The sequence below is a fragment of the Callorhinchus milii genome, unplaced genomic scaffold (genome assembly GCF_018977255.1).
Source record: "Callorhinchus milii isolate IMCB2004 unplaced genomic scaffold, IMCB_Cmil_1.0 Scaffold17, whole genome shotgun sequence".
NCBI lineage: Eukaryota > Metazoa > Chordata > Chondrichthyes > Chimaeriformes > Callorhinchidae > Callorhinchus > Callorhinchus milii.
Window position 1 is genome coordinate 4537591 of NW_024704758.1, and position 21738 is coordinate 4559328.

Below are 21738 nucleotides of genomic sequence, written 5' to 3' on the forward strand. Positions count from 1 at the left end.
AGTTTTTGTTTAACATGAACACACAGCTTTAATTCTATATAGATGATTTAAGTCAGTTTTTTGTGTTGGCAATAAGCTTTGATTATTGACACCCGAAGTTAAATGAGCAAATGAACTACCTCCATCATTCAATTCGTTGTAACCAGAGTGTTGATTGTATCCCTAGCGGCTTTCTGTTCAATCCTACTCATCGGTTCGGGGAAATAGAATGAGAGTGAATGGGAAAAGTGTGCTACATTCCCCTTCTGGGTTCAAATCCAGCCCAAATTGACTGGATGAAATTCTTGTCTCTGCAGCTACATTAGGATACTAACCCCAGAGTCCCTGATTGATGTTTGAACAAACCATCCCTTAATTTGGCATAGATTAGCACTGAATTGCCTCAGCGAGGCGGCTGTGGAGAATGGAATGTTTTTTTTATGATTTCCCAACGGGCAGAGCGAGCTCATGATACGCTCGACCAAATATTGGCCTAAATGTTGTCGACTCCAGACTAATGCACGGAATGAACGTACTGGAGCCATTTCAGATACCAGGGAACAGCCTTCTACAAACAGGAGAGAGTGGCTGCTTGCTTCACTATCCGACACCAATCAATCAGACTGACTGGAATCGTCCGAAATAGCCATTAAGGCTATTATTGTGCAAAATTCTGATAATTCAAGTTTATTCTTAAATCGACAGCCAGTTTTGTGGAAATCTTATTTAAAATCCTGCATGCAGCCATCTTCCGAATTAAGATTGCAAAATCTTAAATTTTAAGATAACATCTTAAGGCCTAGACGATGAGAAACTTCAAAGCTTAGATTGTAACCAAAATAGCAAGCGTGCCCACTTGATATTGCACATTTTATATGGTTTGTTTCAGTTCAGTATTGCTTTGTGGATGTGTAAACCGAGGTGTTAGGATGTAAAATTATACCTCGCAAAACACTGAAGAAAGAGGTTCTGGGTTGATTACAACACATCATCAGTAGAAAGAATTTCCGTTAAGTAATTTGTTCCCGACTGAGTGTGACAAGGGAGTCGAGGAGCATTACAGTTACAATTCACCAGTGCACATCGCTCGCTTGTTTTAGGATCTAACACCCCTGTTATAAAATAATGAACATTTGAACACATACTGCATAATGTCTGATCTGCACTCAACAATCTGCCCCGACTGATTCCTACAGTTGGTAACTAGGCTTTACATAGCAATCTCTCTCCAGTATCCTCTCTTAGTTGGAGCCATGGTGGCAGCAGATAATAAGATACTTTTCCTTCAGCTTGTTGTATGTTGTATTTCAAGACATTCTGAATGCTGTTGCAAAAGGGAGGGCTGAATCTCAGAGGCTTCACATTTGCAGTTTAAAAGGTTCCATGTTTTATGAGTAACTTCTGGTCAGAAAGTCACCGTCTGTAATTGTATGGCTCATTATATCCCTGCTATTCTATGAAACACGGGAGCACTTGTGGGAAGTCTAGTGCTGGAGCACGAGTAACAACAGATCGAGACCTGCTAAAATCTTGGACTCTTGGAATTTCCACCAATGGCTCCCCAATCACTAATCTCCCACGGACGGATTCTTGCTTCGTGTCACGACTGAACCCTCGCCACGTGGTGTCAACAATTTAAACGCCATCTGCCTTTAGAACCCAGTTTCCTGAATGCCAGACTAAATTAATTTGTGACTTTTGAGCCCCATGAATACATACAGTACTGTACAAGATACTTGACAACTTTACCCCAACACTTGGTTCAAATAGGTTCACACAAGTCTCTTTGGGTGTAACTGTGAATGTTACTCTTGAGGTCCTTTTCTGCTCCATGAAAACCAAAGGTCCTGATGGGAATACCAGACCAGAGGCAGCTGAGAGATTGGGAACGAAACGAACTTTACAAAACAAATAATGAAACTCCACCTGCATTTTGTATTAGTTACGGCCCAAGTTACCACTAATTAATTTGTTCTGGCTTAATTAGACTGTGCTGCGACATACAAAGCCTATTAGAGGTGCACAGAACCAAGACCATTGCTGAATTTCTCTGAAATACACCAGTGTAGTGTATAGATACTTGGGGACAAATACTGTTCAACAGCTCATCAAATCCCTGTATGGAGGGCGGGTTCAGAAGAACAGTATGACACTGTGAAACACATACCTACCTGCCTCAGCAGTTACTGAGAGTGAGGAACATTAGTCTGACAGAGTTAACACTAGCGCTGTGTCAAATGTCTCCTTCCTTTTCAACTTCTGAAAATGTAACTAGCACTCAATGTATTTTTTTCAGCCTTTGGGGGTTTCGCCGCCGAGGTCACCTGGGTTCCGCCCCTGCTCCAACTTATTATCCCGTTGGGCTGCTCAGCAGATGTTGCACAGCTGTGCGCAGAAGCGGGTACCTGGTGGAGGAATAGTGCGTCAGAGGGGAGGGGGTCACGAGTGACGCACGCTTCAAACCGCATGATATCATGCGCACACATTACATCACTGGAGCCTGCTTCACTTTCGTTTTGGTGGCACAGCGGATCGCGACGAAAGATGCATTTGACACAACACTAGCTGACCAACTGCTTGGGAGCAGCCAGAGCTCGACTTCTCCAGAGCACCGGGCGCTTTAACTAAACATCGCTTTTTTAAGTGAAGGCTTAACCCCGTCACTGATAAGTCCCGCTCCGAACGTCACAAATCTCGTGCAGCAAAATCATGCACCAACGGTTCAAAATTCCACTGGTGTTCAATCCAGGCTCTTGTACTTTTCTTTTTTTTTTTGGGGGGGTGCTGAGTGGGTGGGGGGGGGGGCGGGGGGAGAGGAGGTGGTGGTGCGTGGGGTGGTGGGTGTGCGCAGGAGGAAGAAGGAGAGAAAATAATTCAAAGATCAGGACTCGGGAAGTTTGACTGAAAAGATCTGTTGCTCTGCATTGTTGTGGTTCCCCCCCCCCACCCCACGTCTGTCTCCAAAACAATGATGAGATTGGTAGACACACGTGAAGGCAATGGAGTTCTTCAACAATACAGCACACAGATGCCCTGTATATGGTGACTTTCTGTCCCAACACTCTCAATGACCAAGGCTGACAGCATTCACTGGGAGCCCATCACAGGTAAGATCCTCATTAAATGTGTTACAAAGCTCGCCTTTTCATATCTCTCCCAACCCCAATGCCCTTCCACAAAATAATCATAACAATTATAATTACTTTCAACTTCCGAAAGTGTAAGCAGCATTCCAAGCATGAGTGTGTTGTGTGTTTATCGCTCTCTCTCTCTCACTCTCTCCCTCTCTCCTCCAGCTCCTTTGGGATTTGTGACCAAATACTCTTAAGAATCTGATCCACTTGTGAAATAGTCCTGTGAAATCCAGAGCACAAAACCCTAACCGATTCGGTTTGTTTTTTTCCTGCGGAATTCCTTTTTGCCTTTTGTTGTTGTTTTATGTTTTTTTGCAAGTCGCTTTTTCTTCCAATGAGAAAGTCAAGTCATTTTGTTACGAGTCAAGAATGTTATTTCTTTTTTTTTGAGGGGGAAAAAAAAGCAAAGCTCCGCGTTGAGAATCAGATGAAGGTTCCCACATCCCTAATAGGTGCTGTCAAAATAAACTACAGACATTTTTTTTTCCTCCGGGAGGTAGGTAGGCAGGTAGGGAGGCAGGGTGGGAGGTTGGTAGGAAGGAAGGTAAGTAGGTAGGTTAGGTAGGTAGGAGAAGGTGGAACTCTGTGTTGAGAAGATGGGAAAAGAGAAAGAAGAGAGACTTACAGAAAGGACTTCATATCTAACCCTCGGTTACGAAGCTGTCCCATCACGTAATCCCAGCTCCCGGGGTTGGAGCGGCTCCGGCCTCCGGCAGTGCGATAGCGGGAGCCCGCAGTCGCGCTCTGCCTGGGTTGTCCCCGGTAGGGAGACCGGCTGCCGGAGGTTGACTGCTGAAGCTGCCCGAGACTCTGGCTGGTGGTGGGTTGGCTGTGAGCCGCTCTGGGCTGCTGCAGCGGCTGCTGAAGGCTTTGCTGCCTTTGCAGCGTCCGAGGTCGCGGGCATTTCGGCTGCTGTTCGCCCACCGGCACAGATATGTGTTCCAGTGTGGAGGCTGCTGAGAGGGAGGGGTCGTCCAAGCTAATGGAACCAGCAAGGCACAAGGGAACACACAAGACAGAGAGAGAGAGAGACAGAGAGAGGGGGAGAGAGGAGAGAAAGGAAGAGTACAGGAGAAAACAAAAGCAAAGCAGAGTTAGAGAGTGTCTCCTGCAATGAAAATTCAGCACTGTGGTAGTTAGTTTGGAATCCGTTAACACATCACTGACAGAAAATTGGACTATGATCAACTCCAAGTGGCGGCTTAATTTGATCTGGCTTCTTCTCAGCCCGTGGCAGGCACAGATTGCTGGAACTCAGGAGAGGCAGAGCTACACTTGGAATGAAAGAGCTACAGCACCGAGAAAGCATCACCCCCACCCCCCCTCCCTCGTCCGTCCCTCAAACCCTTACGTGTAACAGTGTGCGGAACCAGCATCAGCACCAAGCTAATGGAAGGGTGAAGAGGTGGGTGGTTGGAGAGGGAGGGAGGAGAAAGAGAAAGCAAAGGCACTTGCATCTACAGAGGTCCACCCGGTTAATAGGCAAGACTTGCACGCACACACGCACACAACACACACACACACACAAGGATGACAATGGAAAACAATGCACCAAACATTTTTTTTTCGCGTAAGTGTACACCTCTGCCCTAACTCTGTATTGTCCTCTATCAGCAATATCACCTGGATATTAATTTTGGAAATGGTAAGATGTGTGTGTGTGTGGTGGGGGGAGGGGGGGAGGGGAGAGGGGTGGGGGCAGTAGCCATATGTTTCCAACATTAGCTAACGTCCCAAAACACCTTACAAAGATGCTGAGAGGGCGGGTGAGGGAGTTGAGCATATTCACCAGACCAAATACAGGGAGACATTCCAGAGCATTGAGGCTTGCACTCAAGCTGTTGTTGGTGTAACCTTACAGATCTTCTGTGGGTGGCTATACAGAAGAGAAGCTACCAGCAGATTAGGAATGGAAGAGAAAAAAACGTTAATGATCCCATCGTTTTCCAGGTGGAGTTTGACCTTTGGTCCTCTATTAGTTTACTCGGACGTTAAAAAGTTATCGATCCATTCGTTTTCTTTATGGCCTGTGGAGGACATCGTTAAAAGACAAGGTTCAAGTCTGAAACCATTTGTTCAAGTCGTCCTGCAGCAGGACTGTACTAAGTAAACCCTACACAAGGACCTCAAACAACCAGGGAGAGAGAACTTCCTTCGGGGATGTCTTACCCATCACTGCTGTGCATTCATTCACACTAATTATCCAGATGCCAGTTGTGTTCCTACCCATTACAGTGCGTCATTGCCTTTGGCAGGAGGAGCGAATGCTTTGTTTGTTTGTTTGCTCTCTACCCACCCTCCCAAATCCTGCAGGAGATGGGAAACGATTTCCTCGAAGAAGCTTTGGATTACTGCCTGAGACTGACAGTAAAGCATTTAATACAGTGCTGTGCCCGAACTCCTGTTGTACCAAAAATTCCCATTTTGGACACTTTTTACACCTGTAAACAAAGAATAATTGGCGCCCTGAAAGGGAATCCCTGGGTGTAATACTGTATAGATGCAGAGTTCAGTGGTAGAAATGTAAAGAGCTAAAGATTGAGCTGTTTAAACGACCATCTGCATATCACTGCAATCTTGAAAACACATCTCTGTAATACAGACAGTCAGAAGGGGTGATCGTTCCAGTTTGGCTGCGGCGGGTTTCCCTGGCGGGTTTCCCTGGAGTGAGTGAGTGCCTACTGGGAATGCCATCCACGGCCCTGCAGCCATGTTTCCGAAATTCTAGCCTCCTCTCAGCCTGTGAGACGATTCACTCGGAATTGTGGAAAATTCTGAAAGTCAGCCTCGATCTGGAAGCCGTTTTCTCTCTATGAACGAACAGGCATCCTGTTTAAGAATTAATTTAATTTTCCACTATTCTGTGTGACCTTAGAGGTTAAGACAAAATTATCTTAAATGCTGGAAATTTGGGCTTCGGAAGTGTAAGAGGATTAAGCAACATGCATCACCGGCTGCCAGAATGTATCAGAGCACTTGATACACAATACAAAATACATTGACACAGCACCTTTCAAGTCGGGAAGACTGCTCAAATCGCTTTGACACTGCTGACTGGGCACCCGAACTGGGAGTAGGACCCGAAGGGGGTGGGAAAGGATAAAAATGACCGAAGGTGCGGTCAAATAGGTATGTTTTGAGACAGGCTTTGATCTCAAATACCTCAGTTTTGATGGAAGTGCTGATATACAGTAAATTCAGACCCAAAGCAAAGGACAAGGCAGGCACGCAAACTACATCCACAATGTGGGACAATGTTGCTCGTTCCAAATCAGAGCAGAAATCATTCAGTTTTCCAAGTCAATTTTAAATGTTCCACAGTGCACAGCAGAATCTACATCCTCTACACATGGCAACGCACACTCTGGGGTCCCCAAGCCTGGACTCCTGCCAACCTTTGCCTAATACTCTCTGTAATTAGGTAAGTAGGAGGATGCATTCCTCCAGGGAGAGAGTGCGCATTCCATTCCAACAATCTATCTCTTGATTTCCATGTGTAGGTGTGATGCATGGAATTCTGAGTTTGGTTTGCATACTCGTAAGCATGGGGATGAGTTTCCGCATGTATCAGACACCCAGAACAACAAAAACACATGGCGTGCGTTACACCAGCAGACATGAACTAAGAGGGTGAAGGGGTGGGAGGCGGGATGTGAGAGAGAGTCACTGAACTTCAATTCTGCCGGCCTATATATATCTCTCTTTGAGCTACAGGTTGACTTGTTGGCTGGGAAGTCAGGCAGTAATTAACAACAACAGCACCTTGGTTTGGTTCTGATTGCATTCTGGTTGCTGAGGCTTGGACTGGACTGAATTACCAGCCCCCTAGATAGAGAGACTTTGAAGCCGGATTGACATCAGATTGCTGTAAACATGCAGACCGTAACTTGGTGCCGACAAAACACGACAGACGACATGAAGCTGGTCATACCACACAGAGCGCGGATTGCATTAGAGCAGACAGCACCTTAACGCTGCCATGACACACTGACCTTACACTACCAAACATGGAACAGAAATATCAAGCACATTGGACACAGATAGACCACACCAGAGCTTCTGTACAAGTGCAGCAACAATGGGCTGAAACATGGAACACGTCAGTATTGCATTTACAACGTAAAGGCCCCTATATCAGGTTCCCACAAACTCGCAACAGACTCCTGGTTGACTCCAGCACATCGATTAAAGCTTCAGCATTCATATTAAAAGAACCCTTTTCATCCATCACACTGATTACTGCGATTGCATTGTTTGTAACACATTGCCCGATTGTAACAATAGAGGCAACCTGACTGAGATACTTTGAATTGTACAAGGATGTTTATGCCTAAGATATAAACCTTAAGAGAATTGTAAAAAAAAGCCAAGTGACGCAAATTTCAATTCAACATTCAAAACTGTGGATCCCCAGTTAGTGTACATCTGCAATACAGTGTATTGATCATCAGTAGGTGTATAATTATAACACAGTGTATTGATCCCCAGTCAGTGTATAATTATAACACAGTGTATTGAATGCTGGTCAGTGTATATCTGTAATACAATGTATTGATCACCAGCAATTGTATATCTGTAATGAACAGTATAATCAGCCGGTGATTGAGCCTGATTGAATATTTTTTGTCCCAACGTGTTGACTGTGGTGATACCTTGGTATCAAAGTGAAACAGTATAATGTGCAAGTCGCCCACTCCTACCCAGACGTGGCCTATTATCATCACTCGGACGTTACTCCTGTTCCGCACATCCAACCCGTTGCTTCTCAATTTGATTGTGGAATATTTCAGTCCAAGACGAATATTGAGCCCAAATGTTAAAAAGATACAGGTGTGTGGAAGCCAGAGTTCTACCAGAGTCTTACCAGTAGTTATTGGGAGACATTCAACGGGAGCACAGACCAGATACATCAGCCAAACAAATGAAGTAGACAGAGCAAATGAAATAGCAACAACAACAACAAGATTCCATTTATAGAGCGCCTTTCACGTCGGGAGGACGTCCCAAGGCGCTGTACAGTTGGGTCAGGACCCGAGAAGGGGGGAAATGGTCAGGGTGAGGGGAGGGAAGGGAGGGAGCGAGGAGTGGGTAGAGAGTCGAGAGGGGAGCTGAAGGCTCGGTCAAAGAGAAAGGTCTTGAGACCGGCCTTGAAGGAGGAAAGGGAGGAAGCGGCGAAGGTACTGGGGGGATAGAGTTCCAGAGCCGAGGAGTTGAGAGGCTGAAGGCCCGACCACCGATGGTAGGGCGGTTGAGGCGGGGGATGTGGAGCAGACCGGAGCCAGAGGAACGGAAGGTACAGGCAGTAAGTAGGGGGATAGTAGGTCGGAGAGATGAAGGCAGCTGACCCCGGTTCTCACAGTCAATTCCTCTGCCTAAATGAAGTGACTATTTTTACATTACTTGCTGTAGTCTGTTGTAATAGCAAATTGTTTGGATACGTTATGATTGTCATTGAAGATCTCTGCCCTTTCAACATTTTAATGTTCCATTGAAACAGTTTTGATGAAATATGTTCAGTGAGCATTAAGCGCAGCCCTGAAGGTGATTCGCAGTTATAGGTGACAATTCCATACGTGGCCAACATTGCCAAAGACGGTGCATGCAACGCTTGCTGGGAATTTTTCCCTGTATATTTTTCCTATGTCTGTATACCCTTTCTAACACGTGCATGTGACTAGGAGACATGGCTGCGAGTGCAAGAATGAGCAGAAGAGGCATAGCCATGAATGTGAGCAGGAGGTATGAGTGTGAGTAGTTAATATTAGAAGCTGAAATTAAATCATCCATAATCTGTCTCATTTTCTTTGAGCCCCTCAGCTCCCTGGAGCTCCTGACATCTCCACTTTACTGATACGATATCCAATAGTCAGCAGCCTTTAAACCCAAGCGCATGACCACCTAACTACTACTTGTTTCTGTTTCTTTCACTCTTCTCACCTTTGGTTGTGTCCTGCACTCTAGTTCTTTGCCCTTCCCTGAGGTTTGTCAATATCAGTGAAGTCTGGTGTGAAATGCATTAACCATTACGGCAAGATTACGTTGTGGAGTCCTGCAGCTCAGTGGTTAGAGCACTCGCTTTGCAAGTGAGAGACCTGACTTCAATTCCAGGCAAGGCGAAACCTTGGGCAAGTTTCTGTACTCCATATGCCTAATAATAATCCCTCCAAAACCAAAAACAATAATAAATTGGTCATTTTCAATCCATGACTGTTTGTGGGACATTGCTGTGCGCAATTGGCTGCCGCGTTCGCCCACAAATATACAGTCAATTCACTTTACATTGTGTTCTGTGAACCACTTTGGGACGTCCTCCCGACGTGAAAAGTGCTGTATCAAATGCAAGGATTATTATTATTATTATTATTATTAAGATCTAAGCAACGAGTCAGGAAGCTCTTATACCTCAGTGATGGTGAAACACACGTGGGGACTTAATCTGTGATATTCCTTAACAGATTCCTAAATAAGAAATCTGGGAGTTAACGAATTTCTGGAATATCGAATGTGCTGAATTGATTCAATAATGGTTTCAGAAATTCGATAATACATTTCTTCAGCACGATGAATGCAATGGGGGAATCTGCTGATTTCTTAGCTGTTAAGAAAAACTCCAAATTAGACCAGTTCCACCTGGGGGCAGCCTCATCTATCCTCGTGTTGCCCATTGATTTTATTACATTGTTGGGAAAGAACTGGCAGATATGTATTGAAAAGCTATTTGCAGTTCTGTGTGGGAACACACAGCGAGGCCAGTAATTGTTATCGGTGATGTCAGAAGACATTGATTACAGTGTGAAAAGAAAATTTAAGGCCACAGATCCTATCCTGCTGTAACATACAAAAGCTAGCAGATGATTATTTCCAGACTTCTGACAGATTATACCTGTGATATAAAGAGGGATTATGAACTAAACAAGAGATTATTGCACATACTCAGCATGTATAATATTGACTGTGGAATCAGGGCATGTGTTTGGGCTTTTGAGTTTCCATTGCACCAATCTTTAATCCTTAAAAACTATTTGAATAACAGGGTTTCACATAATTCTCTCCAGAGCTCCAGAACTGCAGTAGAAAGCACTAACGTACATTTACCCACCAGCTCCCACAGATCAACAAAGCTCAAGGTCACATACTGTTAACAGAGAATGAAGAGAAACGGATGTATACTCACCATTAGACCAGCAGGATCAATGGCTGCATGCCTAACATTACACCAGCAGGGAAACCAAAGCAACATCTACCATTACGATAGCAGGGAACCACAACGACCAATATTTATCTCAGCAACAGAACTGCAATACAGCACTGATCATTGCACCAGCAGCAAGATTATTGCCACACCCACTCACTACTGCACCAGCAGAAAAACACAACACATACCATTAAACCCAGCAGGAAATTTCAACACCAACATCCACCATTAATTACACCAGCAGCAAGATTAATGCAACACCCACTTCTATTGCAGCAAGGAAACCAACACAATACGTACCATCACACCAGCACGGAAATTCAAGACACATCACTGAAACCAGCAGGGAATTGAAACACCCACTGTCATACCAGCAGGGACAACACAGCACACACCATGACACCAGCAGGGAAATTCAAGTTGCATCATTACACCAGCAGGCAAACAGAACACCCACGACCAGACTAGCAGGAAAAATGGGTGCAGGACCTACCATTGCACCTCCAGGGAATAAATAGCACATACCACCATTAAACCACCTAGAGTAAACAGGGGCATATACCCAGCAATTGACTGCCTGCACGTTCACAAGGACAACACTTACCTCTGGTATTCTGCATCTAGACGCAGACCTTCAGCTGTCACTGAGGACAACGTATTAAGTCGGTCACGGACTGGTCTTATCCAAAGGGACATGTTGTTTGTCCCTCTGTACAAGCTCATGGTCATGGCATGGTGCAGAAAGTACTTTATGAATGAATAGAAAGATATTTTGTCCATCTGTGTGTGGAGTCCATCATTTTAGTTCTAAAGGACAGACATCTGTGAACCTAAGGGGGCCAAATTCAAGTTAGTTATAAATAAAATCCAGCATTTCTAAATTGATATTCAATTCATGTTTTTTTTTGCTTTTTTGAGGAGTTGACGTAAATTATTGATACACCGAATGGGGTTTATCCTGTGTGAAGTTGAACATGAGTAGATAACTAAGAATTGTGTCAATAGTCCCTATACTTGATTTATTACATCCCAACCTGGTTTGGTGTCCACTTTCTGACTCAGAGGAACCTACCAAAAATGAAGCATTGAACTCACCACGCATGATTTTGGCAATAGATATTCCACTTACAAGTGACTTGGTGTAAGGTGCTTTATAATCCCCCATACTAACAAGATTTTTGAAGATGTCCCCCCCAAATAATAATTGGTCACTCAATCCACAACTGTTTTGGGGATATTAATAAACACATTGGCTGCCGGTTTCACCCACAAAACATAGTATATTCTGTGAATCGCTTTAAGACGCCTCGGAGATACGATAATGTGCAAAAGCAAATGCAAGGATTATTATTATTATTATTACTATATTTATTGGTTGAACAGAGCTTGATGAAGAATCATCAGACTCCAGAAGACTGGATAAAGCCAAGCTGAGGACAGTCTCCACCCGCAATCTCTTTCACTACATAATTGTCTACGTGTTTAATGGCCTCCGCACCCCTCCCCCTCCAATTACTTTTGGACTTTATGGCAGAGAGAAAATTAGCTTTAAACTTTGTTATGGACGTCCACAACTGATCAACAAGACATTGACAAAACACCTTTCGGTGGCGTGGGATGTGTGTGACTCAGTGAATTAATTTAAACCAAAATGCATGGAACACATTTCAACAAAATGTGAATTTCAACAGGTGGGGACGTGTATAATGTGATGGCCGACTGACACAATTCACAGCTCTGAAGGGAGCTGCAAAATGGGAGACCTACCATACCAATGCCAATTTCCGTACAAGACAATTTTAAGGTCAGAAGATTTGTGTGATCCGGCACAGACTCAGTAAGTAATTAGCTATCCACGTGAAACTCACTTAGCTTGGTTGAGCTTGCCCGATGCTAGGAGAGTCTGGACTGTATGCCAGCGCCCACCTTTCCCTGCCTTGCCATTGGCAGCTTCAACCCGATTACTGTTGGAAGATCCGCTGCTCTTCACGCTGTTGCTGCGGGCTTGCTTCTCGGCTGAGCGTAAGTCTTTTTCGTGTAATGGAGCTTTGTTACCCGACATGAGAGTGCCGCTGAGACGGACAGGAAGCAGAGTGGACAGAGAGAGAGTCAGCCCTCAGTGAAGAATGGTGTAGAGTAGCTCTGCCGCTACAACTCGATAGCACATACCTACACAGACCCATTCTTCAAAAGCTCAGGGAAAAAAAGACAACAGAGGAGGGGAGGAATGTGGAGTGGATTGTGAGGTGGAGGGTGGGGTTGGGGGGTTCAACATTAACTCTTAAGAGAAACCTTACCAATACCAGCATTACCAGACAACTACAACGCATATGCACCCATGTTTACTTAGTTCGAGCATGTAGAGCAACGGAGCAAACAACTTGTATACAAAGCTTAACACATCACATCAAGGGAGGGTTTCAGCTGTCCACACCTGAGCCCTGAAATTCCCCTCACTCTTAGCCTGGAAGGCCGACCATTTTGTCTTAATTTGAGGTGGCACAGAACTGTATGAAAATTCTTAAATTCAGTCTCGATTTGGAAGCCAGCTTTGTTCTAAGCTATTTCCAAACTGAAGGGTGAATATAAGAAATTTCCACAATTTGGGAGGCGGGGGGCGATCATAACTTTTAGGATACAATGGACTGATAGGCTAAGACTATGTGGAATTTCAGATCTCAGGGCAGTACATGATCAGCAGGGTTGTTCGTTTCCATGCAGTCATCATCCATAGGGTGGGTGTGGGGTGTGGGAGGGACAGGATTGTTGAAGGAAAGAGTCTGGGAGTGGAACTGGGTGGACAGGTAGGTAAGGAGGGTTACATTCTCACTATATAACAACCAAGCCATTGAAAGAAACTCACTTGAGTGAAAGCCGTGGGTCACCATATGGTGCATAAGGCGAAATATTTAGAATGAACTCCTTTGGAGGGTAGGAACTCCATTTCTGGTGCACTGTGCTGTCATTGTTATTCCAAAAGTCTCTGTCAAGATCACTAGAGCAGCAGAGAGAGAGAAAAGAAAAAGAAGGAAACACAACAAAAGCTGAAATATGAAGAAATGCTGGTTAAGTCCCGTGATGTTCCGGATCGTGTCTCTCATATCACTGAAGCACTTGGCAGCTGAGTGCTGAAAGGATGCCTGGCAGAGGAAGCAGGTTATCATCACTCAATGGGTTGGATGGGGATCAACAGTGTAATAGCGCCAGTGCCTCTATCTTTGGGAGACTTAAATCCTGACTTTGCTCTAAAATTTGGCTTTAGGAGAAAACAACTGTGTTAATTAAGGTAATTGGATACACAGCTCAAACATATGGGGTGGGGGGGGGGGGGGGGGGGGGGGGTGTTGGGGGATGGTGCGGATGGGGAAAGAGTTAAGAGTTTGTTAGACAGAAGGCAAAGGAAAGTTAGATACATCAACAGATAGCTTCTCGACAAAGCTCAGGGTTGACCTAACATCAATACCAATTGGAAGTGCGATGTATGGCGGTGCTTCCAATCACGGCACATTTTACAATCTTTGTATTAAGCATTGTGCTATGCAAACATCCCCCCTATTCCCCACCCCCCCGCCCACGATGGGTGCCAGCTAGAGAGCTGAGCGTTGGAAGGGAAGCAACATCTACCCATAGTGTATCGCACTACTCAGCTGGTTTAACAAATCATAATGAGAATCTTCCATTGCGTGCTTATAAACATCACTTCTGTTGATCTTTTTTTCAAAGGGCTCGATTAAAACATCTTTTGATCTAACTGATAAGTCAAGCAGTGCAGCGACACTCATTACTTTCCAGTAAGTTTCAAACTTGAAAGACCATCTGCTGCAGTCAACGAGTACGATCTGAGCGCCCTAATTAATTGAGTCTATCATCACACTTATTATGAAGTGCCTGAATCAAAAAGAATTGTGCTTGAGGATGAGAGAGTGAGCCTGACTCTGAGAGAGAGAGGGCGACTACACACGTACTGTTAGACCACATCTCCAACCATAATCACTGAGCTCAGAAACACGGTTTTTACACAAGGCTTGCTTTCCAGATAAAACTAGTGGCAGAAGTCCTGTTAATTCCTCCGATGCTTTCAGTGAATTTATCATAAATCATAATATCCTTTAATCACAATTTATGACAGTGCATGTAAGGCCAAATAGGATGTCTGTGAAAGGTGGGGACTGGCTTTAACCTTTTGAGGATGACAGACAGCATTTGCTTACCACAGGATGTTCCAAATTTAGCTCAGGTGGCAACTTTCCAACCTCACAGCCTTGTGTTTCTCCAACCTCACAGCCTTGTCACTCACTGTGGTTCCACCTTGGACTCTGCTGAGTTTTTGCACTGAAATCAGAAACCTATTGGCTCAAGAATCCAGATAGAAGTTGGCTGAAGAGACGTCATATCTGAGAAAAGTTTTCACGGAACAGTTAAGGGGAGGCTAACAGATTTTTTTTTCACCCAGAAGATTACACAGGAACATACAGGATTGGAATGAATATTGTCTGATTTTTAAGTTTTTTTGAAATAAAAAAATTCTCTCTTTTATATTCCTCAACTGAATTCCGACTGAGAGAGAGAGCGAGATCATCTCTCACAGAACTGACAAAACACAGAATATATCCTGTACATGGTGAAAACTTTTTACCATGTTTTACAGTTTTTCAATGATTTATGTGCTCATCAATCAACCAGTGTTGTTGTTGGGAGTAGTTTTTCTGCCGTCTCTGTCAGCACTTTCACTGTTCCAGCCTGAAAGTTAGATTGAGGGTACACCTTTCCCTACACTGTCCCATCCAGCATTCCCAGGTAAGGAACAGTACAGAGTAGGTACAGAATAAATGAATGAACATCCCGCTACACAGCCCATCCACAATCCCAGGTCAGATACAGTTAGATGAGAGACTTTGATACCAGTATGAGCTAGATTGAAAACCCGAGTGAAAACGTAAATTCCTTCTGAGATACAGGAACATCAACGACAACTTACATTGATTACAGGGTCTTTCAGGTAAGCAAAGAGCTTGGCTAATAGAGCAGTGAAACTGGGGCATATTAAGTTCAAACAAGTTGACAAAAGGGAAGATCAAAGAGAGAAAATGTGCATCTTGTTTGAAGGCGGAAAGATAGAGAGAGGCAGCAGGCAAAGTGTTTTGTTGAAAATGAGTTCCAGATGAAGGGACACGCTTTGGATGACTGCCAACTTTTATAGGATTTTATGTTTAAAAAGAAATGGGGAATCCATTTGAAGAACAATGTAAAAGGGCACATGAAATTGTAAGGAACTGGGTTTAGAGTGGCTGGCTCTAGTGGAGGAGGTGATATCAGCGTGAATTAAACGGGCCAAATGACTTCTTTCTGTGCCGAGGTCAGTGCTTGCGCTTGTTAGGTAAAGATACTCACAGCCAAACCAATGTAGAGACTCCCAATTGTACCTCAATACCCATGTCAATACGAAGAAACATCAAGTTGCAATGTTTGCTTTCAGTTGTTGCTCTTACGCCTGTGATATACTCCAGAGTTAACAGTCAATAATAAAAACAAAAAGTCAACCTCTTGCCAGCAGCAGTTTCCCTTGGCCTAGAGAGGAGCTCCGAGAGATGATCATTTGCTATGTAGCAGGTGTAAATATCAGTAAGTATTAGTTCCTGAGCTAGCTTCACTGGATTCATTGTTAACAATGATTGAGGTCATCTTGTAGAGTTTGCAAAGATAGGGCAGCAAGTTAGCAAACGCCTCTCAAGCGAACGTGCCTTACAGTGCACCAAATCACCAGTAATTCTTTTTAAACATGTTGTGTTATCTCTCCTCTACCCAGTAAGTAACCCCTCTCTCTATGTGATGCTCACTTTGAGAGCTGCACAGAAACCATTCGGCAGCGACAGAGCGTGAAAGAAAGAGAAAGCATTGATTTCTTTCCGCAAATGAAGTAAATGTAGGTGACCTTGCTTAAAAAGAATTCTTAATCAGCTGTTACCTTTCTGCTCTCAACATAAACCAGCAGCGGCCTCCTTAGCTGCGCTGTATCCTCAATGGCATTTCTATTCTGCTCTAACGTTATCCATTGATCTTGATATTACAGTACTTATTCTCAGGTCAAAATCATTTCCGTGCCAAATGAGTGTGCTTATTTCAAGGATTACCAGAAATATTTCAGGCATATTAGGGAATCTCGTACTTAGGGTTTCTGGTGATATATTTTGACAAGTTAATATACGCTCTTCTGTAACTTGAGCTCTTGTTACACACAAACCAAGAATAAGAATCTATTCATGGCAACTCTATGGATGCCGATTGTTGCAGAGATCAGTGCACTGGATGTACGGAATCCAGCAACATAAGATTAACTCATCAATAAGCATTGTCTAAAAGTGTAGATTGGTGGTCACTTCCAACAGTATCTGTTGGGCAAAAGGCGAGATATACATCAGAAACCATCATCGGAAGACAAGATATGTATCATCCAAGCTGGGAGATGGGTTGGATGGCATCATGGCTGGAAGGAAAGTAAGCTATTGGTCATGGCTTGGAGGTGAGTTGGGTTCTACTTTATTGGTTTATTGGGTTTTTTCCAAAGCCAAATGTACCCCAGTGTTGTTCCGGAAAAAATCCATTGTGTTGAATAAAGACAAGTCCCTTTGTTTGGCTGCAAGGCACGCACAACCTAGGTCCCAATCCTGGAATATAAGGCACCAATCAATGTTCAAGAAATGCCCTTTGCCTTTTCAAAAAGACACGCCTGTTCTATATAGAATCTTCACCCTCTCCTAATACGGTTAATTGGAAGCAAAGTTCGGTATCGTCAATTGATGCCTTCAAAGTGTTGAGACATGCCTGAAACAAACAAGCACCCAGACAGAAACCAAACCAAGTGTCCACACAGCACACCCATACAGTGCACAGAATGGGACTGAGAGATTAATTATAGGTAACAGAGCCATCCATTGCCAATGACTCTTTGGACCGACAGGACAGAATAACTGAAGTACAAATCTTTGTTAGTCAATAGCAAAGAAGAAAGTCCTGGTAACTATGGAAACAGAGGTCTTGTGCCTCAACACAAAGCTCCTTATGATTATTGGAGATAATTAGATTTGCTTCAAGAGCACAATCACTACACAACCCATGAGGGAATACATGGGCTGTAATCTCACTGACTGTATATGCTAATGGTTCAGTTTGTACTCTGGTATCTGTGTTATGTAGACTTGCTGTGTTGCATGCTCACAATTGTAGCAGAGGAGTTGATAGGAATATTAAAGGGAGTGGAGAGCAAGCAAGACAGTGGGCTGAAATGGCCCTTTAGATACAAATGATGGACCGAATGATCTGTTCTGTGCTGTAACAGTCTATGATAAACTGAATGGGCAACTGGGCAACTTTTTATCCAATGCCCAATTTGCAGCACACAGTTACATTTGAAAGTAGATCTGTACGTTCGCAGTTTATAAATCCTTCTCGTTGGAAAATCCCCTAGCTACGTGGTGGTCAGCTTCATCAACAAAAGGGATTAAAGAACCGAGCAGCACTCTTCACAAAGAGAATTCCAAATTCTGAATGGCAGAAAGAGTAAACGAATGGTGCCCCTCTCAATAGCACTAGTGAGATCTCTGCTCTGCCAGTTCGGCTGTGCATGGTTCAGCTGCTGCTGTTATCTCACATGTGTGTGTTTCCATTGCCCCTTGATTTCCTGTGGTCTCTTACGCAGGTGGGCTTACTATCATCCTCAAGAATTCTGGTACTTTCTTTCCTTCAGACAAATCATTAGTGGGAGCACAGGAAGGGGAAGCAGTGGTGAAGCATTGGCTTGTGACATACCAAAGATTCCAGGTATCCAAATAAAATTTGTCATTTTGGTTTGACCTTCCCCATATGCGTCCTTCACCCCCCAGATGATCCCCACACCATCACATATTCTGAGTTGTCTTCTTAAAGATATTGACAGGATAGGCTAGGGTTGTTCAACCTTGAAAGAGGCATATTATAGAAATGTATATTATAGAACTGCACATCCCAAACGTGTTAAAGAAAGTAAACGAGAACAAAATTTTCAGTGCTGGATTAGGCAATGCTGATGGGAGTTTCACTCTATATATAAAACCCATTCCACTCCAGACATAGGAATGCTGGATAGCCCAGTGGGGAGGGAACTTGACTCTGCATCTTTACTGTATGAAACCCATCTTACACCTGACCTAGGAGTGCTTAAAGCCAACACTGGTGTCATCCCCTCTGTTTTCAGTGATCCTATTGTTAAATAACCAATTAATAGTCCTGTAGCTCAGTGGTTAGAGCACTCGCCTTGCAATCGAGACACCTGGGTTCAATTCCAGGCAAGGCGAAACCTTGGGCAAGTTTCCTTACTCCACACTCCTAATAATAATCCCTCAAAAAACAAAACAATAATAAAATTGGTCATTTCAAACCAAGACTGTTTGGGCACTGCTGTGCGCAATTGGCTGCCGCGTTTCGCCCACAAATATATACGGTCAATTCACTTTACAGTCTATTCTGTGAAGCGCTTTGAAATGTTGAGAAGACGTGAAAAGCGCTATATCAAATGCAAGGATTATTATTATTAATATAAATGGCTCCTGAAGATTACATGGGGGATGCTAGTGCCACAGGGGAGGGAGCTGGGGGTAAAGAATTAAGGGTGTGAAGGGTAAGGAAGCAGCAGAGTGTTAAGAATCATTTTCATCCATGTATTGGAAGAGTGAGAATTACTTTTTTCCGGTTTCAAACTTTATTTTTGACATTTTGCTACTGATTTCGGTACTGCAAGCTACTGTGGTCTTCAAAGGGTTAATGTTTGTTCCACAAATATTGTGAATTTCAGTATAATCTGGTCCACAAGCCTTATCTGCAGACGTACACGGATATGCATTATGTATGGTTTACAAACACATGCAATGTACAAGTATTGCCCATGGAACCTCTTATGTGGCTTGCCCTCTGGATTGTACAGCTCTTCACACAACACAGACCAGACTATGAATTGTTTATAACTGTGAAGGGACGGGGAAGATAAAAATGTTCTGTCTCAACAAGGAAGCCGAGCTTGCTGCCGAGTGAGATCAGAGGAGCGTGTTTTCAGGAACTCTGGAGCTGCTGAGAGACGTGACGAGCTGTTTTGGTGACCGAGAAGACGCCAGAGAAAGCCCGTCCGAGAGGAGATTAAGGAAAATTGGAGAAGTGCGGGTTGTAGACAATAGGCAAGATGTAATGAGGCTGAAACTTAATCGAGGAAACGTTATAAAACCACGAGAGTGAGGCTTGATCAGTTTAAGCACAGCATCTGAACGCTAGGATTAAATTGCAGTCTAGGACTGTCCTCCATGGATACTTTTCCAACAATATACGCCATAATCTCATTGAAAGTGAAATCAGTATTAACGGCAGTCAGAAATAACACTAAAGAGAATTTATATTGTTACAGAATAAAATTCCACAACCACAGAACGGTATCATTGTAACTATCGGTTAACGTGAGGGGAGAATTATTAAGGCCCCCGACCCAATGTATGTTATATTTCTGAATTAAAAAACACTGACGAATAGTATGGGCACCAACCACAATCAAGCTGATTCCATCATGCCACTATGCTGCACGCAACAATTTGCCATCAAGGCTTTTGCTTTCTGCAAAATAGTGTCCCAATGTCCTCTTACTGCAGGTAGGGGGGTGCTGTAAAAGGTTTAACGCAATGATTTATTTGCTCACGTTTTCACTCCGTGCCTTTGCTGAGCTTTTGCAAGGTGAAAGTTCTCACAGTCAATGATTAATGGAAGGAGAGGATACCAAATGAGATACCAAACAACGAAAGCAAGTTCAAATTACTCGAGGGTTTGCTTTTTGGCCTAAAGTCGGGGAGATACAGCCCTGACAAGCGGAGGGTCAACATCACATCGGGTCACGTGGTGCGAGATGGGGAGTGTGGTTTTTAAGACCTTTGGTAGGTAAGTGAAAGGCATGTATCATTACTGGGATCATTGGCTCCAATACTGGAAATGTATATAGTGGACCACAGTACCACTGCAGTCCAGTTTACCCCCACAACTTTCCATTGGGCTGATATGAAACAGTGTGATGTATGGAAAGGCTGCCCCGATATGAACCCGAACAGTCAGTAAGGGACAGGATCCAGTCACGGTGACGGGCGCTACATTAACCTGGGACGGAATAGAACGGGGCTTGGAGCTGGTGGTAGCTGATGCTGATGCGCATATCCTTTCCTTTAGCTGAAAACGATCTTAAAGAAATTGTACCAGTGAAGAGTACATTTAAACGCTGAGAAAAGAAACCGGTAAGAATCACATAATAATCAGACTTGATTCACAGATTAAGTTTCAGCCGAAACTGTTTTTAAACGAAAACAAACGTTTGAAGATTGATTCATGAAGGTAACGAGGTAAGGGAACTTGTTTGGGTTTGGTTTCTAACTTAACTTCTATAAGCAAACATGGACGGGTGTGTTTCCACATCAGCTCTATTTGGTTCCTCCACACAGTGTCAGGGACGGCAGTGTTAAATTAGTACAGAGAGTGTCACTGGACTGTGAATAATCTCCGCTCGATCGGGTCAGAGCTAGAAACGCCAGATTTAATGTTTACGGAGAGAAATGACCTCGTGAGATGTTATAACCATCTCATTTGCTGCGGGAGGCAGTGCAGTTAAAATAAGTGTATTCCTTTCAGACCTTTTGTTACATTCCCTCCACAAACTCCGGAACAGATAGGGTAACACGGCGCATTTCCCAGCTCACAAACGCACAATGTATTGGCCTCCATGAGTGAACGTCGCAAGGCAACTCTGAACTCAGGATTTTCCTCCCATTTCCGTACCAGCTGTAGGAGAGAGAGAGAGAGAGCCATCGAGGTTGCTGAGACAGAGCTGTGCGCCCGACAACTCACTCCCCACAGCCCATCCCTGAGCGTATTAAGAGAAAGAATCAAGCATGTTGTGTTTTCTTCTGAGAGACTGCAGACATCTCCCTGGTTAACATGGAAGGGATTCCTTGTGCAGTGGTGGGAGGGGGGAAGCGGTTGGCTGGGAAGAAGATAATCCTTTTGCTGTTCCAGATGGCAAACCCCATCAGAAGAGAAATAATAATACTGTAACAATTGCTAAACACCTTACAATGACCGGAGACGCACTTCATACACATCACAAGAGCCCTGTGCGAAGAAAGATAAACGCTGGTCAGCCAAGCTGGGGGGCCCGATATTCCCCCTCCCATCCTCCACCTCCCTTCCCACCCCCCCACCCACCCCCGCCCAGGGCACCTACTTGATGGCTTTCTTCTCATTGCGGCCTCGATTGGAGTCCGGTGTGCCAACTGCTTCCAGGGAACTCTTGTGTCTTTTGCCCTTGAAGATAAGAAAATAAAGAGAGAATCATTTAATGCACAGAAATGCAAACTCTGTATGAATGTATCAGGC

The 21738-nt window shown here is 44.0% G+C and overlaps 1 protein-coding gene across 1 annotated transcript in view; it reads right to left on the reverse strand.

The window, feature by feature from the left end:
- Positions 1–21738, reverse strand: part of syt7a (synaptotagmin VIIa) — a 232515-nt gene that overhangs the window by 39059 nt on the left and 171718 nt on the right. The window contains exons 3-6 of the mRNA XM_042341383.1: positions 21587–21666; positions 13172–13303; positions 12177–12380; positions 3739–4092 (exon numbers count right to left, since the gene is read on the reverse strand). Coding sequence (XP_042197317.1) covers positions 3739–4092; positions 12177–12380; positions 13172–13303; positions 21587–21666 — 770 coding nt within the window. The remainder of the gene's footprint in view (positions 1–3738; positions 4093–12176; positions 12381–13171; positions 13304–21586; positions 21667–21738) is intronic.